This window comes from Phoca vitulina, unplaced genomic scaffold, assembly GCF_004348235.1.
Source record: "Phoca vitulina isolate PV1807 unplaced genomic scaffold, GSC_HSeal_1.0 scaffold89, whole genome shotgun sequence".
Lineage (NCBI taxonomy): Eukaryota > Metazoa > Chordata > Mammalia > Carnivora > Phocidae > Phoca > Phoca vitulina.
The window spans coordinates 542,304-568,993 of NW_022589792.1; the positions used below are offsets into that span (position 1 = coordinate 542,304).

Genomic DNA, 26,690 nt, shown 5'->3' on the forward strand with positions numbered 1-26,690 from the left:
TATAGTTTGCTTCTTAAATATAATCCATCTAAAAGCACTGAACTCTTTAATCCTCATAGGAGATATATATATATATATATTTTTTTTTTTTTTTTAAAGATTTTATTCGACAGAGAGAGAGACAGCAAGAGCAAGAACACAAGCAGGGGGAGTGGGAGAGGGAGAAGCAGGCTTCCCGCTGAGCAGGGAGCCCGACGCAGGGCTCAATCCCAGGACCCTGGGATCATGACCTGAGCTGAAGGCAGACGCTTAACGACTGAGCCACCCAGGCGCCCTCATAGGATATATTTTAACATGTGGGGTGGGGTAGTGGATCCAATCCCTTCTTTTACCCAGAAAAGATGGCCAATTGATTCAGTACCAATTATAAATGATTTTTGACCTACAGATACGAAATTCTAACTTTAATAAATTCCTGTATCAGTCTCTAGATGCCTCTGCACTAGTATTGCATTTATGCTCATCACAGTTTTGATTATAGTAGTGTTATGAAAGTCTTAATATTTAGTGGTAAATATGTGAAGGTTGGTAATGTTTGTTGCGTCTACCACTGTAGGTGCTCAGCTCGAGGTACTTCCATTGGTGGTATCATGTTTACCTAATTCTTGTGATCATTGCCTCTTTATATCTGCACATTTGAGTAACCACTCTTCCAGTCTTTACAGTGTCACATCAGTACAGAAAAGTCCTTCATCTGTCAGCTCACCTTAGGCTACTTAATGGCTTGCTGGCTATGTCTGCAGGCAACTAGGCTTTCATGTGTCTGTAATTGAAGGAATAAACATCTCTTTCAGACTGTATAGACCGTTTTCATGGATAAAAACGGTCTCATGTCAGGTCCCTGGACTGATGGGTTTTGCCTCTAGAATCACAGTCAAGTGGGATTGAGGCCAGACCTGGCTGCTGCCAGGTCTGCACTGGAGTCTATGGTACACGATCCTGTTACCAGGGCAATTGACCTTGTCTTGACCCTGGTCAGTAGGGCTGAGACTAGGATAAGGGATCAATTCAGGGTCCAAAGACAGCAGTAGTATTTCTGGTTTTGTGGATAGGTAGGGGTCCTAACATGTCACTTGGCAGGCATAAATGGCCCCAGACCACACCTGAGAGGGACTGGAGCCAAGTCACAAGGCTAACTTAGGGTCCACATCCATGACCCAAGTTCTGTAGGCCTGCCTTAGGGCACTGATGGGCGAGTCTTCTCCTGGGTGGGCAGGATTCCTCCTACTTCATGGCTCAGTGTCTGCACCTGGGTTGTGGGCTGCTTCAAGATCAACAGGGAGACCAAAGTGAGCAGGCCCACCTCCAGGAACCAGATGGACACAAGTCCTTCTGGATTCCTTTGTGGTCTAGACTGTTGAGGGCTAATTTTAAAATATTTCTCTAAAAACTTCTAGCAATTATCAATTACATTATGGGATTAAAGATATCACAATCTCTTTCCATTATTTTGTCACTTTTTTGTGTTTAAATACATGTAACAAAATTCACCATTTTAAACCACTTAGGTGTACAATTCTATTGAGTTGGCATCGAGTGCATTGGTTTTTGTGCAACCATTACCACTATCCATTTCCAGATGTTTTCATATTCCCAAACAGATACTCTACCCATGAAACATTCATTTTTTGTTCTAATTTCTCTCCACCAGCTGCCAGTCATGCACTGAGAAAAGTAGTTTCCACCTGGGTCTTGTTGGCAGTAATGGAAAATAAAGGTGCAATTAAACAGATAAGAAAGGAAAAGAGGGAATGAAAGAAGAGGACAGAAGGCAAAGAATGAGGCAATATGTCACTTACCCTATGCAATATGCCACATAAAAACACCTAAGCAAACTACCACTCAAATCTAGATTCCTACACTGGAAGTTCAAAATCATGTCAGTGTGTCCCAGGTAGAATCCACTGCAATCACAAACTTTTTCTGAAAAATGGGGTAAATGAGAAAATATCTCCAAGAAATGTCGTAATTCCATAAAATTATACATGTAAAACAGCACGAACAGTTTTGATATGGCAAGCGCTTCAATTACAACTGAAGTACCCTTTTCATTCCACTTATGTAAAAAACACACCCAAGTAAATGAATGTGAACATCAACACTTCAGAGGACGATTTTTGAGAAAACCATGCCACATTTGATGTGAGTGCTTCATATCTAATGTTGGGCATCTGAGGAATGGCTATAGGAAATCTGACCGAGACAGAAATTTGGTGCTATAATTAGGGAAGAAAGGTAACAAAGTAGTTACTGAAGATGTTGCTGAGAAACAAATACAAAGATAAATAGAAGCAAGTCATAGGTGCTTTGGGAATAGAGGAAAATAAACATATCTATTACAAGAGAAAAATAACCAGAAAACTTAAATTCACAATATTTGCATTTGGGGTCCACGAGGTCCTCTTGGTTCTGAGGCCAGTGGCCCATCATGGACCATCTCTCCTAGGCAGAGAAGTCTTCCCAGGACCCCCATCACATCCTTGTTGCCCAGGCTGTCGATGAAGAGTTCAGTATGGGTGTAACCACAGTGCACATCACTGAGGTAATCGAGCTTCTGCAGTTAGAATGGTTCCAGCAGAACTGAGCTAGACTGCCAGGCTTCTCCCATAGGAAAAGGAGATCACAGAGCAGTGAAACCCACAGGTGGAAAATGCTTCATATTTCCCCATGTAGAAGACATTCTTATTAAGGAGGAGACAATCCGAGAGTATGAAAAGAGAATCCCAGTGAGACAAAAGTCAGCTGGCATTGTTACTGACACACACAGATGTTACTGATGAGGGTACCAGATTGTTGGAATTAGGACTTGTGGGTTTTGAGATAATCAATGTCAGTGTATTATACACTGCCATACACACAGTGCAGTTAAGACTACACCCATACTCAAGAGAATCACCTCATCTCCCAATCTCCTTCAAACACAAACATACAGGAATGTACCCAGGTCACTTTTTAAGTAGGCTCCACGCCCAGCCTGGAGGCCAATGCAGGGCTTGAACTCACAACCCTGAGATCAAGACCTGAGCTGAAATCAACAGTCGGACATTTAACCGACTGAGCCACCCAGTGCCCCATCCAGGTCACGTCTGATCAGGAGTTATCACTAAACTTGATTTGGTGTGTACTCCACTGATTCCATTAAGCCAGAAGGGAAGTGACAGTAAGCTGCTGTAGCCTCCAAGGCCACTCATGACATAACTAAAGGCTGCTCAAGTGTTACAAGTATCTGAATGTGTTAACTCAAAATTGAAACAAGGTTCTGATCGATTGTCTCTATCCAAAGGCCACTTTCAAGAACTGCCAGTGGGGCATCATAGAGTATCAGGACCTGTCCTATTCACAAGGTTTCCCATCTCATACATCTGAAGTGATGTAAACGAACCAGCACGTCACATGCCAGGGGCAGCTGTTTCTGAACACAGGCAAAGGACATAATTGTTCTTCCAGGCTGTGGTGATTTGGGAACAAAGAGAATATTCTCTGTTCCTAGCCTCTCCATGTACTGCCCAAGGTTAAAGGTATTTTCTAACCTAGTACTAGGTGTGTTGCTCTCTTTCCAAGGCTATGAGATCAGGGTGTATAACCTCACCGTTTATAAAGTCTTTTCTGACCCAGAAAGATCAGGTGTGAGAAACAAGAGCATTTTCAGGAAATGTAGAGACCTATATCCTCCCCCTTCACCAGCATGAGGCACTGTAGATGGACTCGGTGAGGAGTGAACGGACTCACATGTTCACCATCTTCACAGTATTAGACGACGTCATATACCTAGAGGATCCAGGTGGTTTGTATAACATTAAGTCTAATGGTAGTAGTTCCACATGGGGCCAGGCTGCAAACCAGGTATAGAAACTAGACTGGACTAGCATTGCTATTGGGCAGAAAGCCAGAGCATTCCCAAAATTGGTCAGGGCAGAGTGGCACATGTTCAAAACAGATCTATGAAGCCAGCCTGTAAGCTGAGTCCCAAATGGCTCTTAAACAACTTCACTGTGTTCCTCCAGCACCGTTTGTAGAAGACTCTAACTGCTTTCCCACATTGTTTAACTTCACAGGCATCTAACTAGTGAGTTCTTTCATGTATTGGGACACCTGTAGACCTTTCCACATTCCTCATACTCATACGGTTTCCCTCCAACGTGGCTTCGTTTTTGAAATGCACTGGAATAACAGTCCTTGTCAAACTTATTACGTACGTAAGTCTTCAATCTATTGTGTATTTTTAGGCGTTAAGTCATGACTATGATGTGAAGCCTTTCTCACGTTCCTTACGTTCAAGGGGTTGCTCTCTGGTATCAATTTTTACATGTTGAGACTGGCCTAAGGAAACAGTGAAGGCTTTCCCTCGGTGTTTACATTCATAGGGCTTATCTCCAGTGTGACTTCAAATGTGCAAGTAGTGAAGGCTTTCCCACAATCCGTACACTCAAAGGATCGCTCTCTACTTTGAATTGTATGTTTATAAAGGTTGAAAGACCAAGTGAAGCCTTTCCCATACTCCTTACTTTAATAGGGTTTCTCTCCAGTGTGAATGCTTAAATGTCAAATCAGGATGAGAGCACTAGTGAAAGCCTTCCCACAGTACTTACGTTATTAGGGCTACTCTCGAGAGTGATTTCTCAAATGGCTATTAAAATATAAGAAAGTCCTAAAGGCTTCCCCACATTCACCACATTGAAAGGGTTTCTCTCCACTATGAGGTCTCAAACGTTCATTTAGATATGAGGAATTACTGAAGGCTTTCTCACATTCACCACATTCAAAGGGCTTCCCTCCACTGTGAGTTCGTAGATGTTTTTTAAGGACTGAGGGCCAAACGAAAGCTTTCCCACATTCCTTACATTGATAGGGTTTCTCTCCGGTGTGAATTCTCAAGTGTACACTAAGTCGTGAGGAATTAGTGAAGGCTTTCCCACACTCCTTACACTTATAGGGCTTCTCTCCCGTGTGAATTCTCAAATGTTCATTAAGAATTGAGGAACTACTGAGGGCCTTCCCACATTCCTTACATTTATAGGGCTTCTCGCCACTGTGAGTTTGAACATGTTTACGAAGGACTGACAGCCAAGCAAAGTGCTTCCCACATTCCTTACATTTATAGGGCTTCTCTCCAGTGTGAATTCTCAAATGTTCATTAAGAACTGAAGAACGACTGACGGCTTTTCCACATTCCTTACATTTATAGGGCTTCTCGCCACTGTGAGTACGCACATGTTTACGAAGGAGTGAGGGCCACTGGAAGTGTTTCCCACATTCTTTACATCGATAGGGTTTCTCTCCAGTGTGAATCCTCAAATGCACATAAAGGCGTGAAGATGTAGTGAAGGCTTTCCTACATTCACTACATTCAAAGGGTTTTCTTCCAGTATGAAGTCGAATGATATGATTATTGAGGCACTTGGAATCTGCATAAGACTTCCCACATTGTTTACATTCATGGGGTTCTTGAGCAGCGTGTGTCTGCACATGCTCATTTTGACCTGCTGAGAAAACTGAAGCTTTTATAAATTGCTTCCATTCATTGAAATCTCTTCCATTGTGAGTTCTCCTATGTGCCTGAAAGTGTGAACGACTAATGAACGTTTTCCCACAGTCACTGCATTCAAAAGTCTTCTCTGCCACGCTGGTTCTCTCATACACTGCATGTGCAGTCCGGCTGAAGACTTTACCACACTGATTAAACTCAGAAAGTTTCTCTCTAGTAGAGTTTTTCTTTTGCAGATTAAGGAGGCCATTGTGATACTGATTACACTCAAAACTGTTCCCTCTATTTTGAGTTCTCATGTGGGTCTTAAGGTTTAAATATTTTCTCAAGACTCTTCCACCTTGATCACAGTCAGAGAGTTCTGCTCCATGGTAGGTCCTTTCCTGTTGATGGAAGGGATGAAAGTTGATGATAGGATTTTCAGACTGATTACAAATTTCAACCTTATAATGCAAGAAACATGATGATGATGACTCTTAGCATTTTCATTACATAAATACAGTTCCTGTTGATGTCTTTCAAGTTAAACCAGGGAACTCTTCTACCAAAAACTGATGCCATCTACTCTTAAGATCATTCCATTAAAATTTCGCAAATATGTTTAAAGACTCAATAACAAGTTATGTATCTGGGAATGTGTACCTGTGGCATCTCGGGAGCAACAATTTTCAAGATAGATTTGGATTATAAATCGCAAATCATCATATTCAGAGTATCTCTGAATTACTTTGTCTTTGGTGGATGCCATTTGTCTCAAATATCTCAACTTGCATTGAATTTTATAACAGGACCATCCATCTTTTTTGAATGTGGAATATAAGAAATGTCACTATCAATCTTACTTTTTGTATTTCAATGGCTGTTTTTCCTCCAAAAAAATCCTGGTGAGATGCTGACCCTTTTGTTTGAGGTTGTGTTTCCCATTCTGAAATAAAACAAAAACACAAATTTAAATATTTGCAGGAAGAAATCATAGGCTAAACAATTTTAAATTAAGCCTGGGTGGCTCAGTTGTTAAGCATCTGCCTTCGGCTCAGGTCATGATCCCAGGGTCTTGGGATCGAGCCCCGCATTGGGCTCCCTGCTTGGCGGGAAGCCTGCTTCTCCCTCTCCTGCTCCCCCTGCTTCTGTTCCCTCTCTCGGTGTCTCTCTCTCAAATAAATAAAATTAAAAAAAAAAAAAAAAAAGACTCAAGTTTTCTTTATGTTCATATTAAAAATGGTGAAATAACAAGAAAAAAAAGGTTCACTGGTTTGTTTATGGGAAAAATATGACAATAGGTGTGCAGGGACAGACTTCAGTGGCTAGTACTAAAAAATAATTTTCTGAAAAACATGTCAAACAATAACAAAATATTATCAAGGTAACATATGATCAAGTAGATACGTGAAAAATACCTGGACAAGGAGGATACACCAAAATTATAAACTTTTTTTTTTTCTTTAAGATTGTATTTATTTGACAGAGACACAGCGAGAGAGGGAACACAAGCAGGGAGAGTGGGAGAGGGAGAAGCAGGCTTCCCGCAGAGCAGGGAGCCTGATGCAGGGCTCGATCCCAGGGCCCTGGGATCATGACCTGAGCCGAAGGCAGACGCTTAATGACTGAGACACCCAGGTGCCCCAAAAATTATAAACTTAAAGAAGAATTAGAACAGGTCATTTGTGCGATCACAGAAATTTTAAGTAAAAGAGTGAAGGAAGGTGAAGATATCCAAAAACATCAGAGATAAATGGCTTTAGCCCTCTAAGACAAATGTATCTTAAAAATTTTACACATTAAAGTTGCAAAGATGCCTTCCTATAGGTTGACCAGTTAAGTTTGTTAATAACAACACTCACCTTGGAAAACTCCCTTCTCCACTGTCCTCAGCTCTTGTTGTTCCAACCAAGCAATCAGCTTAGGTTTCGACAGTTGATATTCTGTCCACAGGAAAAGGCACATTAACAGGAGAGGCTTATGCAAGAGATGACAAAGCTTCCGATGAATCCAAAACTTTATTTCTAATGAAAGCAGAGAAATTATCCCGAAAGGACGAAAAGAGGCAAATACTCCCCTTCTGACAAAAGAGTAGTTATCTCTTAACCCCTGAAAGCCAAATTTGAACGTATGCACATATTTACAGAGCATAAAGGTATTTATTCAAATCGGAAATAAAGGAGATGAAGAAAGGAGATCTTTGTTCTGACGGGGAAACCACTAGAAGCGTGGTCCTCAAATGTTGGAGTGCCTCACAATCATCAGGATGGCTTACTGAAACACAGAAGATGGGGCAACAACCCCAGCTTAATAATTCAGAATGTCAAAAGTGACATCTAAGAATATAAATTCCAAACAGAGTGATGATGTTGCTGTTGGCCTCATGGCCACGTTTACAGAACACCCACTGCAGATTATAACCCATTAGTGTAGGGACTATGCATCTCTTTTTTCCAGTTATGTTCAGAGGGCATCACCAAGGCTGGAAACACATAAAGTATATGACACGTATCTGGAATGTTGGCAGCCTCACCTACTGCGACCAGGTTCTGATAGTTCTCCAGCATCACGTTTCTGTATAGGTTTCTCTGAGTGAGGTCCAGTAATAGCCACTCCTCCTGGGTGAAGTCCACTGCCACATCCTGGAAGGTCACTGCAATCTAAACCATCACACCCATGTTGGCCTGAGACAAGAAACATCTCCACCAATGTTCACAGGAGAATAAGGACAGGAGACTCAATACCTATGCAGGGTTATGAGATTTCTCATTATCCTCCCACGGTTCCATGGTCCTAGGTCCTCTTCTCCCCATCTAAACTCACTCACTGCTCGGGCGCCTGGGTGGCTCAGTTGGTTAAGCGACTGCCTTCGGCTCAGGTCATGATCCTGGAGTCCCTGGATCGAGTCCCGCATCGGGCTCCCTGCTCGGCGGGGAGTCTGCTTCTCCCTCTGACCCTCCCCCTTCTCATGTACTCACTCTCTCTCATTCTCAAATAAATAAATAAATAAATCTTTAAAAAAATAAAAAATAAAAAAAAATAAAATAAACTCACTCACTGCTCATCTCCACTCATATGGCTTTAATGGCACCTTTTAAGCTTTTGAGCTTATCTCAGCAAAACTGTAGTAGTTCTTATTTCCCTCTATTGCAGTAGACTTCTGAGCACACTAAAGATCCTTGATAAACGGTGCAGAATGACTAAATTCCTTGAGAAAAAGATACTTAACACCTTCCTTACCATGTCAGAGCACATAGCAAAGTGGAAATATGCACCTGGTATCCATGAGGTTCATAGGTGATTAGTGAAATACTAAGATTATTTTCAGAGTAATCCTTTTCAATATGAGAGTTTCCACTTCCAGGGAAAATGCAACTGGGGATTCAGTCCTTGTGTGGGGTTTATTTACTTTAGGAAGCTCAGGACACAGATGTACCTAGAAGGAATGTATCCACCTGGTGGATATAAGTACGGCATTCTGTTGATTGATACGCTTTTTTACTACCTGTTGATAATTTTTCAGCCAGACAGCCACCATCCTTTCTGCCTCTGTGTTTTCCTCAGGAAGACAAAAAGGATCTCCAGAAAGATCTTGGAGAAAAAAAAAAAGAATACTTAGAATGCAGCATGACCAGAATCACCCACCTGAAAAATCATTCCATCCTAGTTTGAGATTCCCATATATCCCTGCACACTCAAGAAATCTCACATAAATACACACTCTACTGGATAAAATATCAAAGTAGCCCTGCCTCACCTGGAGCCATAAAAGGGACGTGTCAGACATACTGCCCATGAGGAAAGGGGTCATCAGCTTATTTTACAGGTATTGAAACCTAATCCCTAGGAAATCCGATTCTTTATTTGCCCAAGATAATAAAACTCATCAATGGGATTATGCAGCACCAAGTCCCAAAGCACACACACCAGCAAGCTGACCTAGATAACAGCATTCTCTGGCATATTTCAGCTCTAAGTGAACCAGCAGCCTGACTGCTTAGGCCCTATGTTGTGTAGGGGTGACCTTTAAGAATCCTCTGAAAATGAGAATCAACAATGAATTACCGTGGGTCAGATCAATGGCTGCCATCCTGGGAGAGTGATGAAATTTGCCTGATGAGAAATTTGATGCCAAGATCAGTTCAGTGCAACTTAAGAATCTAAATAAATATGGCAATCTTCATTACTTTTGACAGTGTTACCCAGAGTACTTTTCATATCAATCATTAATCAGCAAGCGTTACTAATCCATTATCAAACATCATACATTAGCGCTCTCTCTGTAGATGACATATAGGAAATTCACTAAAAATGTTATAACCTTTGGCATGAAAGTCAGTAATAGCTATTACCATTTCCTGACAATAGATACATGACAGATGTCTGTCTCACTAGGAGCTGTATGCATATCAGCTCACCTAATTATCATAGCAACCCTTTACAATAGGTATCATTAGCCCTATTTAATAGCTGATAAAGCTAGATTTTTACTAATCATTGGTCCAGTACCATCCAATTAAGGAAAAAAGAGATCCACAATTGAATGCAGATAGGCTTCTCTCAAATGTTTGAGATCCTGAGGTTCTTATTCCCAAATATGATCAGACGTCATTCTAGACCTGCATTGTCCATTTTGGTAGCCAGAAGCCACATATGCTATTGAGTACTTGATATGCAGTTAGTAAAACAGGATTTTAGATTTTATTTATTTTTAATTAAATTTTAAATTTAAAACTTTTTGCAAATTTACTTATTAGAAAACTTAAATGTTTGCGTAAACTTAAATGTATCTATTTTCTCAACTCTATTTATTACATGATTCAAACACATAAAATACATCTGATGAAAATTTTGTGTCCAATGAATTCTGAATTCATGAGAAGAATTTAAAATACCTCAATTTTTATATGGGTTACATACTGAAATACTTATATGATTTCCTTGTTTTTTGTTTATTACAGTTACAGAAAAGCTTTAATCATATACTTGGCCTACACATTATATTTCCATTGGCCAGCACTGGCCTACAATACTGCTGGATATTATGAAGAGGAGAAAAATGAAGTGTTTAATTTGGTTAACACCCTTGAGCTTCACTTCATGGAGCTTAGAGTGGCTTGGGGCCCTGCGCCTCCTTTTAATTTATCATAACAGGCTTATTCTTTTGTCCTTTCCACAAATAATTAAGAAATTGTGGTCCTGTGCTAGGCACTATGCAGAAAACAGTGATATATACAGAAAACGTCCCAGGGCTTAATGGCCCAACATTCCAAAGGGACAAGATATTCAATTATTAATGAACACCTCTGTTTATCAGTGCTTATGGAGCAAAAAATCAAATAGGTGAGAAAATAAAGAGTATCCTATATACAAACACAAATATTGTGGTTTGCTTCTTGGGTAATGTAATGACAGAAAAAGGAAAATAACCATAGGCTGTTCTAAATAGGACCCAAAATTTTAAGAAAAATAATGCTGGAAGGATTTTACAAAACTCAGAAGACTCTTTAAGTATTCAACAGCCTCAGGAGGGTCTTGATTGAGGCTCAAAGCAATCAAGGTTTGCCCACTGCCCCTTGCCCTGGCAAAGGAGCAATGCCAAATCACTGTCCTTTACAATGATCTATTTTAGGCGTCTTTCCACAGAACTTCCTTTTCATATTACCACTTCTGTTTTTCACCAAGTTTTTATTTTATTTTTATTCCTTTCTTAATAAGGCTTCCTTCTTATTTTAATCTTTTAATCTGATACAGTCTAAAGGACAACTCCTATGTTGAAAATTATTGACTCGGGCGCCTGGGTGGCTCAGTTGGTTAAGCGACTGCCTTCGGCTCAGGTCATGATCCCAGGGTCCTGGGATCGAGTCCCGCATCAGGCTCCCTCTCAGCGGGGAGCCTGCTTCTCTCTCTGCCTCTGCCTGCCACTCCCCCTGCTTGTGCTCTTTCTCTCTGTTAAATAAAGAAAATCTTAAAAAAAAAAAAAATTATTGACTCTCTTTAATAAATTGAACAGAGAACAGCAGCCCAAATGCTGATCTACAGAATGGTATCCAAATGATGACAAATGCTGGAAGTTCCAGTTTCATTACCATAAGCCAAATTAACCCTCACAACGCAAGATACTTCATTCTACAGATGAAAAGTGCTATGCAATGAAATGCGCAGATCTTAAGTATTCTGAGGATGAGCTTTGACAAATTTACCCATATAATGAGCAGTACAAGGAAGACAGAGAATATATTCATCTCTCCAAAAAGGCTTCACCCTTCTAGTTCATTCCCTCACCCTCATTCCAGACGATCATTATCTGATTTCTGTCAATTACTAGATATGTTGTTAAGCAGTACGCACATCATTTATAAATCTATATCCTGACAATTTTCTCTTGTTTAGAGAAACAATAAGGGAGAAAGTCTTAAAACTCCCGAGGAAGTGCAGAAATGTCCATTTCTTCTTGTATTTCTGTCAAGCATTGGTTTATATTTCGTGCAACAATATTGTGGGGGTACATACAAACTTTGAAATTGTATAATCTTGGAGATATTGAATCTTCTATTGTAAACTGCTCTATCTCTAGTAATGCTTTATATGACAATGTTGTCTGACATAAGGATCCACTTTCCTTTGGAGAGCTCTTTGGAATGTAAGTGTGTGGGGATCTCAGTCTTCTGAGCACTCACCCACCAGCCAGGAATGTCTGCAAACTGAATACTTATTTCCCATGGATACCTGATGTGTCTGCCCACCAGACATGGCTTGGCTGCAATCCAGAGATTTTCAAATGTTTGTCCAATGCCTGCTGACTACCTCTGCCGCAGGACACCCAGCCAACTTCTTTACAATCAATGGACTGCAATGATACCTTGCAAATAAGATATGACCCAATCTTGGGGAGAAGACATCCCTATAAATCTGACCTTCCTTATTACTGTTCAACTCTAGGATCTAACAGAGTGCTCTTTACATCTTTATGTTACTCTTCCCATGTATATCAAGAAATCAAGGAGTGATTTTTGTCTTCTGATTAGACCCAGACTTATACAGAATTGAAACAGACAGTGATTGCAGGAGATACACATGTAAAGATGAGATCTGAGGGTTGATTTCATCAAGTCTTTGGTCTGGAGCAAGACGCTGAGCTCCTTGAAAGACACTCAGCTGCATTATGAAAATCAAGCTCTGACCTATGGCTCACTCTGAAGATGTACACAGAAGCACTTGCCTTGGGAATCCAAGTGAATGCTGTTACCTCACTAACGATGACTACAAAGATTGTGGTGAGAGACAGATTCTTTTTTTTTTTTTTTTAAGATTTTATGTATTTGACAGAGACACAGCGAGAGAAGGAACACAAGCAGGGGGAGTGGGAGAGAGAGAAGCAGGCTTCCCGCCGAGCAGGGAGCCCGATGTGGGGCTTGATCCCAGGACCCTGGGATCATGACCTGAGCCGAAAGCAGATGCTTAACGACTGAACCACCCAGGCGCCCCAAGACATAGATTCTTATGACTAGAGCTGCACAGAAAATGGCCTGCTCAGATTTACTAAGACAAGCTCAAACCAAGGTCTGATAACCACAAAGCCTCAAGACAGCTCTTAAAAAGGACATTTCTTGTGGCCACACGACTGACACAGTTGAAAATCAAACACGAAATTTAATTCACAGGTAAAATTACAACCACAATTAGAGTGTCTACATCAACTAGTTGTTCATGTGAAAATTAGGGCACTGATACGGGAAGAATGAGAACTTGAAAACGAATGGGGACACTGAGTCAGACAAAGATGAAACTTACAATCTTGAATCCACAAGATACTAACTCTCCCTTATCAGAAGTCTCCTGCCCTTTGGTTTCTGAAATGAGCCTTCCTCTGCTTAAAAATACTGAGGAAATCTCACCTGGGGCAGAAGTCTTAGAAGGAAATGCTCCTTCTCTTCAAGATCCACCCAAACCACTGCCCCTAGTGACAACGAATTCACAGTCATGGGGAACAGGGATACAACACAGTGCAAGATAAAATAGCCTGTACGACAAAATAGTTCCAACTAGGATATTATATAGAAGAAACCCGAGTACCCTGTGGGGGAATAAACTGTAAGCATGCCAGACCCATAAGGTTGGAATATAACAATAAACTGGGCCAAATTCATTGACATGGGGGCACTTATTAGACAGTCTGGGTTTAATATATACTATCTCATGGACCCAGGGAAAGCTCTAACAGCTTACTTGCTTGGCTGATACCAGAGACTCAATGGTGACCTACAGTAATGAGTTCACATGCCAGAACTTCCACAACAAAATGTGAAGGAGCAAATCCTAGGGAGATAGCAACGTAGCACTGGATTTATCCTGTGTGATATACAGCCCCATTCCCCATTCTACGTTGAGGGAACAGAAGATTCTCCACAAAGGTATGGAGAGACGGATAAGTGGACGGCCTCCATCCTAGAGGCCTCTGTGGTTATTCTCCATGACAGGTGAGGTATGACTGTAGGGGCTATACCATCACTGAGATAAACTCCCTGATTTCACTGGGGATGATGAGAAGCCAGAGTAGCAGAAATCAAGGAGGCGGCACTTAGTTGCCGAAGACAAAGAGGGCACATGAACCACCAAGAGCAGTGGGAATGAAACAGGAATCAGAGTGCTTTGGCCTGCAGAGACCTCTCGTGGTGGCTCACTGATCCCAGCCTAATTGGTCCCTTGCAATGAAAGAGATATGCAGCCTATTACAGCAGAGTATTACACTCCATACAGTACTTTTTAGGCAGAGCAGGCCAAATAGTCTCTGTGCTATATATGCTCAAGTCTGTCACTGTGGTTTCAAAGAAGCCATAGAAAATATGTAAACCAATGAATATGGTTAGGTTTGTCTAAAACTGTATTTACAAAAACAGGTGGAGAGCCAGATTTGGCCCAGGGTCCAGTTTGCCAACCTATGTACTAGAATTTTATTTGATGTCTGTAACAAGTAGTTCCAAGTACAGTAACCAAAACTCTGATTTGACTGACCACAGTGGAAAGTCAGAGCCCCCTACCCAACTTCCAGACATAGGCCATATCACAAACTAAGAACTCCTTCATACCATCATCACTATTCATACTATAATCCTTCCTACAGACTCTTCATAAGGGGATGTACAGTCATTTACAAGTGACTATGCATGGGGGAAAAGGAAATACTCAGACAGTCTCTAAGAGGACACTAATTCCTGAGGATCCAAAATATCATTGTGGCACACCACCAAAGTGGAGGCTTATGGTAGTCAGGTGATTTTTTAAAAAGTCTTAACTTCAATGAACTCAGACTGGACCAGCTGCAGCAAGCACCCACCCTATATTTATTTCCTTCCCCAAAACCTAAATATATAATTGGATTTTTTGGCAACTGGCAGAATTTCCTTATCTCTGACCCACAGGGTAAGGACCATTATGGTAGGAAAAGCTAAAAGGAGGATCCTGGAATTCCCCACCACTGGACAAAATAATCCAGAAACAATACCAACACTGCAGGGGGAAATGCAAGGTTTAATGCTTCAAAAGATTAGTTGCATCTATATCCTTCCCGTTTTCATTAATATACAAGTCATTACAGGGTAACATTACAATTTAGTCTTTAGGTAACTGATTTTCGTGAGATTTTAACTAAATTTGAGCAGTAGTTACTATAGACTGTGAGGGAGATAAAATGACTTGATGTACATTTATAACTCCTTTATGCAGCATAATATGGAGTACATATCACCCACAAGATAGTATGTGAAAGATCTTTTGTAGTCTCTGGACCTGAAGCTGGCAAACTATAAATCACAGGGCTGTTTTTGTAAATCAAATTTTATTGGAGCAAAGCCATATCCATTTATTTACTAAGGTCTATGGTTGCTTGTGCACTACAAAGGCAGAGCTGAGTAATTTCAGGCCTTATGGCCAACAAATCATAATGTAGTCACTGAAAGAGGACTGCAACTACCTCCATTTTGACCTCAAACTTTCTAATTGATTAAGGTCTTCTTTCCAGCTCATCTCTTAACTCAGACAAAAATCCAAAAGGGCAAAGCATCTCTGATGGGAACTGAAACTTCCTGCTCAAGCTTTAAGGACTACCCTGGGCCAGCAAGACCCCATGTGATTGATTCCAAGGCAATGACTGACCTGATCTTTGCTCACCTGCAAGTATGCACTGACTTCTGTCCCACATGTTCCTTATAAAAAATGAAGTATTTTCAGAACTTCGGCAACCATCTTTGAGATACTAGTTCGCTCTCTTTCTGGTATTGGCCTCACTGACATATATTTCTATCTTGTTTCACCACCACTCGTTTCTCTGCCTTTGATTTTGTCAGTGACCAGTGGCCGAACCTGGTCTGTTTTAGAACCCCAGAGACAGGTGCTCTTGCATCCCTGAGCCCCAGCTACATTACTACCGTGACCTTTTCTGACAAAAGTCTACCAACCTCTGTACCGGACCCAATTACCATATTACAGAACTACAAGATAAAGAAAACATTTAAACACATCATGGAAATAAAATCACAAATATCAAAAGTATGTGTTTCTCAAAGAGCATGGGACTCTTCCAAGTCTGTATTATGAAGAAACAACAGCTCTGCTTTAGCTTAAAAGAAACTAAGAGACATAAACATATATATTGTCATATATAAACCCTACCCAAGTCCTACATCCAAAAACATTCAAAAACGTATTTTGAAACAATGTATAGGATTTTAGTTTTTACAGAGCAGATATTAGATAACATTTTTAATTTTCTTGGGTGAAATCAATGTATTATCGTTTTAGTAGCAAAATGGTCCTTATCTTTAGGAGATACATTACCAAGTATTTAAAGGTCAAGTATCATGCCTGCAATTTATTTCCTTTTTACTCTCACAAGTATCATGCCTGCAATTTATTTCCTTTTTACTCTCACAAGTATCATGCCTGCAATTTATTTCCTTTTTACTCTCAAACAGTACACTAAAAAATACATTTCTCTATCCAGAAAGAGCAACCATGCAAAATGCGAAAACGGGTGAATTTACTTCGACGCACATTCATAGCAGTAGTATTTACATTTCCTTTAGGTTTAAGATCTTACGAAACAAAAATGTCGGGAAAATAACACTTAATCCAAACGTCCTGTAATTGTGAAATTCAGTTATTCTACAAGTGGGGTAGTAAAGCCTCCATTCTTCTCTCCAAGAGTCCCCTGGTTTGAAACCTGGTGGGGATGGACGGGTTCAGGAGGGAAGGATGTTAAGGTAGGTGAAAACTTTCCCTTTAGTACAGAGGCTTGCGGTGTCCGTGTGTATAACTAGCTCCTGAAACACGCACACTGCAGACATCCGACAAAGCACATTAGCTTCCTACTAAGATACAGTGTGTCCAAAACAAAGACCAGCGTGACAAAGCCACATTCTCAGACGAAACCTTCTCTTCCACACGAAAAGGAAACACAGGCCCTTGTGAACCAACTTTCCCAAAACTCACCAGGCAGGTCCCCGAAAGAGCGAGGACGCGGGGCGGACTCTGGGTCACTCCCAACAGCTGAAATTCTTTTCCTTGTGGAGAAAAGTCACAAAGGTTGCTTGCACAGCGGATACAAAGACCCCACGGAAGCGCCCTGACAGCAGGTCCATAGCGGCTCCGGGCGGGAACCGCCGGCCCCCGCGGCCTCTCGGGCGATCTAGGCGGATGCGAACCGAGCGACCCGGCCCCTCAGCAGGCCCATCGGCGACCCTGACTAAACCCGACCCTGGATTCCCTCCTCTTTCCCTCCCCTTCACGCCGCCCTCACCACAGCCGGCCCACGGACGACCACTACCATCCCGACGCGCTGAACGCGGCACAGAAGAGGCAGCGGAAGAGACCCCGGCGGGCGTGTGACGCCACTTCCGCTTCCTGCCGGGGCTCGAGGGGCGGGGCTTCCACTTCAGACCGCGCAGCTGTTGTTCCCTCCCTCACCGGCTTGGGGTGGGCGGCTGGGCTGGGCGCTTGGTCTGAGGCCCGGATGCGGCCCGGAGGACACGGCTGGGGCTGGAACCAGGTATGTGGGCGCGACTACCGGCGGAGAGCGCGACCCGTGCGCGGGGGCGGCCCGGGGTGGGTGGGGCGAAGCCCAGCTCCAGTTTGGGCGGTGGGAGGACCCCCTGGACAAACCCCACAGCCTGCTCAGTGGAAGGTTTCCTGCCTCCCTCCGGGCACGTCCTAGAGAGCCTTTACAGTCGTCCCATATCGGTAAGCCCGAGAATCCGGTTTTTAGGATCCCGTTTTTAGGCCTTTATCTTGGGTGTTATTGGGTGGCCTTTTTGCAGTAAATAAAGATCTTTTTAAACACGATTGGGTATCCCATCTATTCAAGACTTAGGGGAAGGGAGTGAGAGGGCAATGGACGAAATATGTGAAGGGGATTAAGAGGTACAGTCTTCCAGTTATAAAATAATTAAGACAGGGGATGTAATGTACCCACATATGGAATATAGTCAATGTAACATTTCACCATTCTTTGTATGGTGACAGCTGTTAACTAGTCTTACTGTGGTGACCATTTCATGACGTGTGTATATGCCAAATCACTGTGTACCCCTGAAACTAATCAAATACTGTATGTCAGTTGTTAATCAATAAAAAGACACGTCTTGTTCATGCGCATCATCAAATGTGTTTTATGCATCGATTGAATTGATAATCTCTGTTGCAATGTTAATGTTTCATCTTTAATTGTACAAACATTTAATTGTTTTTTTAACATCAACAAAAATGTCAAATTTATTAGTTTACATCAACATTATGGAAGTTAAAGAAAATAATTAAGTTGTCTCATGGACTGGAAGGTGACTTATTAATTCCCTCTCATTTCCAAACCTCATCAAGCAGTCACTATGTTTATAAGGTAAGTCAGCTGAATGCTTGAAATCTAGAAGAACTTTTAAGATCTTCAGTTTGTCCTGTTGAATGTTAATAGTATTGACATAAATAAATCCCTTCAGATAAATGTGAATTTATATGTTTGCAATATTCTAGCATACTTGAAAAGCTGTTTTCACAGTCATCACAAGCATGAGGAAAAATTTTAGTATGTTCAATAGCAACATGCCTGTTAACATTCATATTAACTCTACTCTGAAAACCACATACTTGACATACAAAGAAGTTTTTACATTTGTCAAAGGGAATTTTGCGGGTGCCTGCGTGACTCAGTCAGTTAAACGTCCAACTCTTGTTTTGGGCTCAGGTCATGATCTCAGGGTCATGAGATTGAGCCCGTGTCAGGCTCCGCACTCAGTGGGGAGTCTGCTTGAGATTCTCTCGCTCCTTCTCCCTCTGCCCCTCCCCCCCATGTGCCCTCTCTCTCAATAAATAAATAAAATCTTTTTCCAAAAAAGGCAGTTTTGCTTAAGAGACTGTACTATCATGTTCTCCATTGTTATACTTAGCACTTAGTTAATTTACATGCATGTTCATTTACCATATGGCTTTGCAAGTCTTCTGGATCATTGGTTTCATGTTTACAAAACAGGCACTAGTACTATTCATCACAGTTGTGCTCCTGGAAACGTAGATAGCGTTCACTGCTTGAAGATAACTGTACATTGCACTGCTCACAGCAATAAAGGTCACCAAAATGGGCGTCCGCAATGTGCTGGCTGAGGTTCTCAAAAATCACTGTTTTGTAATCACGGTATTTACAAATGCAGGGATCCTCTTCATGCAGTTTGGTGTGTTCAATCAGAAGCATGTTAGTAGAGAAACTTTCCTTGCAAATTCGACACACATTTGAATCAGTATCTTTGTGCATCAGCATCATATGCTGCTTTATGGCAGAAAAATATTTGCTGTTGAACTCACAAAGTTCACATTTACAGAAGTCATTGCTATTAGTCAGTAAAGGCCGCTTCTGCTGGGCCGGCACATTCAAAGCTTGGCTCCTGTCAAGAATTTTGCAAACTTTAACTACTGGGTATTTACCCCAAAGATACAAAAGTAGGGACCCGAAAGGCTACGTGCACCCCGATGTTTATAGCAGCAATGTCCACAATAGCCAAACTGTGGAAAGAGCCAAGATGTCCATCAACAGATGAATGGATAAAGAAGAGGTGGTATATATATACAATGGAATATTATGCAGCCATCAAAAGGAATAAGATCTTGCCATTTGCAACGACGTGGATGGAACTGGAGGGTATTATGCTGAGCGAAATAAGTCAAACAGAGAAAGACATGTATCATATGACCTCACTGATATGAGGAATTCTTAATCTCAGGAAACAAACTGAGGGTTGCTGGAGTGGGGGGTGGGGTGGGAGGGATGGGGTGACTGGGTGATGGACACTGGGGAGGGTATGTGCTATGGTGAGTGCTGTGAATTGTGCAAGACTGTTGAATCTCAGATCTGTACCTCTGAAACAAATAATGCAATATATGTTAAGAAAGAAAAAAAGAAGAAGAAGAATGTAGCAGGAGGGGAAGAATGAAGGGGGGGAAATCGGAGGGGGAGAAGAACCATGAGAGACAATGGACTCTGAAAAACAAACTGAGGGTTCTAGAGGGGAGGGGGGTGGGAGGATGGGTTAGCCTGGTGATGGGTATTGAGGAGGGCACGTTCTGCATGGAGCACTGGGTGTTATGCACAAACAATGAATCATGGAACACTATATCTAAAACTAATGATGTAATGTATGGGGATTAACATAACAATAAAAAAATTTAAAAAAAAAAGAATTTTGCAAACTTTAGCTGGTGGCTCCTCATCAGTTTGGTCTTGGAGACTCTCAGAGGAATTGTTTTCTGTCTCCAAATCATACTCTTCAGAAATTGCATGCACTTCTGCAACAATTGGAACATCTTCAGCAGTGTGAACTTCTCTAGGACTCTCCTCTTGAGTTTGTTTGTTGACCGATTCAGGTGAGTCACACTCTTCATCACAGATTTCAGTATCAGCAGATTTTTTTTCACAAAAGACAGTGTGGTCTAGAATTCTCAGTACAGAACTGGGAACCAGGTAGTTAGGATTTCTATTTCTGGCCTTGATTCCATCTGCAAATTTTGGCAAATCATTTGATGTCTCTGTATCAGAGTCATCCTCTTGTCAAAATATTTTAGTCTGGTTTTCTTATAGAACAAATACTATAACTGATCAGAAAAAATTCCATTGAATCCATCTGCAATTCTGCTTATTCCAGAGGAATCTGAGTAACAAGAAGAGTTTAATGTCTTACTTTTTCTTGTTTTAGGATATTCATTCATATCTTTTCAATTTGGTATAATTCTTAATACTGTAGTGAGAAGAAATGAATTACGAGGAAGCTTTCACAGATGCTAAAAAATGCCAGGACCCCAGGACTGCAGTACTGTGACCCTTATGCTCCTGGGCACTGCCCCAGCCTAGCCCCTCTCCCCCCTGCGTGCCTCACGCCCTGCCTTCTAGGCCCCCTGTACAAAGGTTTAAGTGTTATATAGGTGAAGAAGTCTAGTTTTTTTTTTTTTAAGATTTTATTTATTTATGATAGAGAGAGCTTGGGGAGGGGCAGAGGGAGAGAGTCTCAAGCAGACTTCCTGCCCAGCAAGGAGCCCAATGTAGGGCATGATTCCATGACCCCAATATCATGGCCTGAGCCAAAACCAAGAGTTGGACCCTTAACTGACTGAGCCACCCAAGCGCCCCCAAAGAAGTCTGTTTTTTAAAAGACTATCTGCATTTCCTGCCTTAATTTTAAAAGTCTCTTTAAACTACAGATTTCATTCAGATTTTATCATTTTCTTCTTAAATATATTTAAAGACATTTAAATCTCTAATTTGCATGGAATGTATTTTGACATGTAGTGTGTGGTAGTGGATACAGTCACATTTTTTCCTCCAGAAAATATGACTAATTGTTTTAGTACCACTTACTGATAAATTAATTGGCATACTGAATTGGAATTCCACCCTTATTTAAAAAAAGTTCTTTTTTTTTTTTTTTTAAAGATTTTATCTATTTATTTGACAGAGAGAGACACAGCAAGAAAGGGAACACAAGCAGGGGGAGTGGGAGAGGGAGAAGCAGGCTTCCCGCTGAGCAGGGAGCCCGATGCGGGGCTCGATCCCAGGACCCTGGGACCATGACCTGAGCCCAAGGGAGACGCTTAATGACTGAGCCACCCAGGCGCCCCAAAAACAGTTCTTAAAAATACCTGTATCAAAAATAAATAATTAATTAATTAATTAAAAAAAAATACCTGTATCAGTTTCTAGAACTCTTGTGTACTAGTAATGTATTTATATATAAAAATATCTCACTCTTGATTATGGTAGCTTTATATGTTTTAGTATTTCATGGTAAATATATAATGGCAGGTAATATTTGTTGCATGTAACAGCAGTAGGTATTCAGCTTGGCATCCTTCACAGGTCAGCTGGTAGAGTATGCAGACAAGTGGTATTGGTATTAGGGTCTGTGCATTTGAAGGAGCAAACACTTCTTTCAGTCTTTAGAAGCTGCTTTCACTAGATAAAGACCTTTTCCTGCTGGGTTTCAGGCCTGGTGGTTTTGCCTCTGGGATCATAGTTGAGTTGGGTTGAAGCCATGTAATACAGCTGCTCCTGGATCTGTACTACAATCTGTGGTTGAAAATCCTATCAGTAGGGAAGTGGACCTTGTCTGGTCCCTGGGTAGACAGGACGGCGTCCAGGACCTTGGTCAGTAGGGCTGGCCCTGGGACAACGATTCTCTTCAGGATCCACAGGTGGCAGGGCTATCTTCCCAGTTGTGTGAAAAAGTATGGCTCTCTCACTAGGCATGCATGAATAGCCCCACAACACAGCTGAGAGGGGCTGAAGCCATCTCCTAGAACTGCCTTAGGGTTCACATCCATGACTGAGTTCTGTAGGCCTGCCTCAGTCGGCACTGATGGATGAGTCTTCCCCTCATGATTCCTACATCATGGCTCAGAGTGTTTGGAGCTGGGCTGTGGGCTGCTTCAAGATCTGCAGTCTGATCAGGTCTGCAAGCTTGCCTCCAGAGTCACAGATGGACACATGTCCTTCTGGATTCTTATGTGGGGAGGACCACCGATCAGAGAGACTGGAGCTGGATCACAGGCTGGCTGCTCAAGATCTGCATCTTAGAGTGAGGTCAGCAGCCTGTTACCTGAGAGGCATGGGTGGAAGTGTCTCCTTCTGGGGACTGCGGGATGGTGCTGGTGCCAAGGCCAAATGGGGCTATAGCCAAGTCCACATGAGGATATGGCTATTTCCAGGTGTGTGGCTGGGACCATGGTCAGCAAGCCGACCACCTGGGCATAGGTCTGCCTTCTCAAAATGTCCCTCCTTGTTCTTGGGCCCTACTGGGGCTTTGTAGTCTTATACCTGAATCCCAAAACTCCCACAAATGGAGGGGGTCTCTAGAATTTGGAAAAGGCAAGCAAACAGACTTCCTCAAGCACCTCCAGAAAGAAATCAGCCCTGCTGATGCATTTTAGACTTCTGACTTCCAGAAATCTAAAATAATAAATTTGTGTCATTTTAAGCCACTAGACTATGGCAGTGTGTAACAGCTTCAATAGGAAATTAATACACCTCTCTTCCAAAATCTTCCCATCTTATTGCCACTGGCTACGTCAGGTCCCCATCATCTTTTCCCCTCGACTACATCATCTTTTCCCCTCGACTAGTCTCCTAAAATGTTCCCTCTGCCTCCAGTTTCTCCCATTCAGAGCAATCCTAAAGTCTTCATGCTACACCTGTGATTACAACATGGCCCTAGTGCTCCATTGCTTTCAAAATCCTTAATATGTCAATATGTCAAATTAGATTCTCTCTCTCTCTCTTTTTTTTTTTTTTTTTTTTTTTTTTTAGAGCAGAGCGGGGAGGAGAGGGGAAGGGCAGAGGGAGAGAGAGACTCTCAAGCAGGCTCCATTCCCCGTGCAGAGCCAATGCAGGACTCGATCTCACAACCCTGAGATCATGACCTGAGCCAAAATTAAGAGTCGGATGCTTAACCGACTGAGCCACCCAGGCATCCTTCAAATTAGATTCTTAATAGCCTGTCCTCCATCTACCTATCTAGGCTTATTTCTAATAACTCATTCATCCGTTCCATATAGCCTCCTGAAATGCCTTTGTCTTGAATTTTCCATGTTTATGTGTATGTGGTTCCTTTCTCCTCTAGTTCCAACTCGTCTCTCTACTTCCTACCCAAACCATTCTTCAGTTAAATTTCTACTGATTATTTGTTACTCAGTGCTCAAGTATATTGTCCCATTAGAAGTTTTTGCTGAATTCCAAGTGTTGGTGATGTGGAAAATGTGGAACCATCATTCATTGCTCGTGGGAATGTAAAATAGTGGATCCACTTTGAAAAAAGTTTAGCAGATTTTTAAAAATGAAACATCAATTTACCATGTGACTCAGTAATTACACCATGAGTTATCTACCCCAAAGAAATGAAAACACATGTCAACACAGAGACGCACATGCAAAAGTTCATAACAGAATTATTCATAATAACCCCAAACTGGAATATCCAAGCGTCTGCCAGCTGATAAATGAATAAACAAATAAAGGTATATTTATACATTTGAATATTATTCTGCAATTATAAGAAACAAAATACTGATACAAGTTTTCCACATAGATAACCCTCAAAATTCATTATGCTAAGTGAAAGAAGCCAGAATCAAAAGACCACATATTGTATGATTACATTTACATAAAATATCTAGAAAAAGCCAATTTATAGAGACAGGAAGCAGATAAGGTGTTGCCTAGGACTGAGGTGGGAGTAGACATTAACTGCAACTGGAGGCAAGGGAAATTTTGCAGTGATAGAAATGTTCTAAAATTGCATTGTGGTAATGGTCACATAATTCTATAAGTTTACTAAAATTGAACGGGTGAATTTCATGGTATGCAAATTATACCTCAGTAATTTCATTAAATAAATATTTTCTCTGGAATTACTTGAGTTGAAAACTTTTACCTTTCTTTTCAACAGGTTCTATTACACACCAACATTATTATGCTCACAATTCTGTATTGCAATCATATTTACTTCTTTGGTCCCCTCCTCAATTTGTACACATAGACAATAATTCAACATTGCTTGAAACTTAATGGAATCATGTATTAGGATCTTGAGGATGTAGCTTAAAACCACAATAACGGGAAATAAAGGTCCAATAGAACAAAGAATAGGCAGAGGACAAGAAGGAAAGAAGGAAGAGGAAAGAAGACAAATAGGAGGCAATATCTCAATGATATGCAACGCAATATATTACCTATAAACCTGAACAAATGAGGGACACATGGGTGGCTTAGTCAGTTAAGTGTCTGCTTTCAGCTCGGGTCATGATCCCAGGGACCAAGGACCGAGTCCCACATCGGGCTCCTTGCTCAGTAGGGAACCTGCTTCTCCCTCTCCCTCTTCCTGCCGCCCCCCTGCTTGTGTGCTCTCGCTCTCTCTGACAAATGAATAAACAAAATCTTAAAAAAAAAAAAAAAACCCCGAACAAATGAGGTTTCAAATCAACATCCCTGCTGTTGAAGCTGAAAATCACACCAGTGTTTTCAGGAACACTATGGTAGCAAACTTAGGAGTGTGAGCTCAGGGTCAGGTTTCCACATCCCAATCTCAATCTTTTTTAAAAAGGGAGAAAATATCTTAAGGAAATGACAAGATACACAAATTTACGGATGTAGAGCAACAAGTACAGTCTTGTTGATATGGCAAGCACTTTGGTTGTGACTGTTGTATGATTTCCATTCCGTTTCTTCCAGGGAAAAACAAACGTAAAACCAACTTAAAGTGAAGGATATCAGCATTCCAGAGGACAATTTTGGGAGGAAACCATGCTGGCACTTGATATAAGTACTTCACATATAATATTGAAAATCTCAGGAATGGCTGTAGGAAAGCTGGCCAAAGAATGTTATGGGCTGTAAATAGGGAAGAAAAAAGAGAAAAAGAATTATTGAGGAGGTTGTTAAGGAGAAACTAACACAAAAACAAAACCTAACAAAAGCAAACCCATGGGTACTTTGGGAATAGAAGTGAGGCCTGTCTTTTAGGGGAGGAAAAAAACCCAGAAGATTTACATGCACAATATTTGCCTTTGGAGCCCACAGTGTCCCCTTGGTTCTGAGGCCAGTGACCCATCACAGACAAAGGGCTCGACTGTGGAGTCTTCCCAGGGCCCCCTTCACATCCTTATTCCTCAGGCTATAGATGAAGGGATTCAGCATGGGGGTGACCACAGTGTACATCACTGAGCCAATTGAGCTCTGGGAAGAATGAGTCGCAGAGGGACTGAAATAGAGCCCCAGGCTTGTCCCATAGTACAAGGAGACCACAGAGAGGTGAGACCCACAGGTTGAAAATGCTTTATATTTTCCTGCTGCAGAGGATATTCTCATTAAAGAGGAGACAATCAGAGAGTATGAAAAGAGGATCCCAAAGAGAGGAAACACACCCAGTATGGCAGTGGACACATATAAGAAGATATTATTGATGAGGGTGTCAGAGCAGGCCACCTTGAGAATCTGAACCACTTCACAGAAGAAATGTGGAATTTCTGTGCCTGGACAGAAGGTCAGCTGCCTCATCAGTAGGACGTGAATCAGGGAGACACAAATAATGATGAACCAACACACCGGAACCAGCAGGCCACAGAGTCGTGGGTTCATGATGATGGTGTAGCGCAGGGGGTGGCAGATGGCCACAAACCGGTCATAGGCCATCACAGTCAGGAGGAAACCATCCATTCCAGCAAAAATCATAAAAAAATACACCTGAATGAGGCATCCAGTGTAGGAGATGTCTTTGCTGTGTGCCTGGATGTTCAGCAGCATCTTTGGGATGGTGGTAGAGATGAAACAGATGTCAACAGAGGACAGGTTGGAGAGGAAGAAGTACATGGGAGTATGGAGATGGGAGTCAGAGAGGATAGCCAGGATGATGAGCAGGTTTCCCAGCACGGTGACCAGATACATGAACAGAAACAACCCAAAGAGGAAGGGCTGCAGTTCTGGATCATCCGAGAGGCCCTGGAGGAAGAATTCTGATACTCTGGTATGGTTTCCTGCTTCCATGTACCTGATGTACCTGCTAGAGGAGTTGAAAGCAATATTCAGTGAATAGCCAACTGTCACATCAGCCAGTCATCACCTTTATAATACCACTGTTAGGTGGACATCCTTCACCCTCCATTAGTCCTTCCAAAGGCAATGATTTCATTCACTCAGCCAAAT

At 41.7% G+C, this 26,690-nt stretch overlaps 2 protein-coding genes and 1 pseudogene across 5 annotated transcripts; all 3 read right to left on the reverse strand.

Annotated features, from left to right (window-relative positions):
• Positions 1–210: 210 nt before the first annotated feature.
• On the reverse strand, positions 211–17,352 carry LOC116626617 (zinc finger protein 426-like). Of its 4 annotated transcripts, XM_032396034.1 has the most exons (8): positions 17,262–17,352; positions 16,955–17,025; positions 9,530–9,577; positions 8,970–9,055; positions 7,998–8,124; positions 7,327–7,407; positions 6,328–6,410; positions 211–5,868 (listed from the first exon to the last, which is right to left on the reverse strand). In XM_032396034.1, exons 3-8 carry the CDS (start codon positions 9,552–9,554, stop codon positions 4,600–4,602), a joined length of 1,671 nt encoding a protein of 556 aa, XP_032251925.1. In that variant the 5' UTR covers positions 9,555–9,577; positions 16,955–17,025; positions 17,262–17,352; the 3' UTR covers positions 211–4,599. The 4 variants fall into 4 exon arrangements, with proteins under 4 accessions (XP_032251925.1, XP_032251927.1, XP_032251926.1 ...); XM_032396036.1 differs by lacking the exon at positions 9,530–9,577; XM_032396035.1 differs by having other exon boundaries at positions 16,955–17,326.
• Positions 17,353–17,608: 256 nt separating this feature from the next.
• On the reverse strand, positions 17,609–20,710 carry LOC116626569 (annotated as a pseudogene).
• Positions 20,711–25,258: 4,548 nt separating this feature from the next.
• On the reverse strand, positions 25,259–26,641 carry LOC116626656 (olfactory receptor 7D4-like). The gene has a single exon (XM_032396083.1). The coding sequence runs from the start codon at positions 26,529–26,531 to the stop codon at positions 25,599–25,601; it is 933 nt and encodes a 310-aa protein (XP_032251974.1). The 5' UTR covers positions 26,532–26,641; the 3' UTR covers positions 25,259–25,598.
• Between the last annotated feature and the right edge of the window lie 49 nt (positions 26,642–26,690).

What these genes read in the sequence shown, in the direction of transcription:
- LOC116626656 (XM_032396083.1), bottom strand. Translation starts at nt 26,531, where the DNA reads ATGGAAGCAGGAAACCATACCAGAGTATCAGAATTCTTCCTCCAGGGC.
- LOC116626617 (XM_032396034.1), bottom strand. Translation starts at nt 9,554, where the DNA reads ATGGCAGCCATTGATCTGACCCACG. An exon ending in GGCTGAAAAATTATCAACAG is followed by an intron (nt 8,125 to 8,969) that starts GTAGTAAAAAAG and finishes GTGATGGTTTAG; the next exon opens with ATTGCAGTGACCTTCCAGGA. An exon ending in TCAGAACCTGGTCGCAGTAG is followed by an intron (nt 7,408 to 7,997) that starts GTGAGGCTGCCA and finishes TCCTGTGGACAG; the next exon opens with AATATCAACTGTCGAAACCT.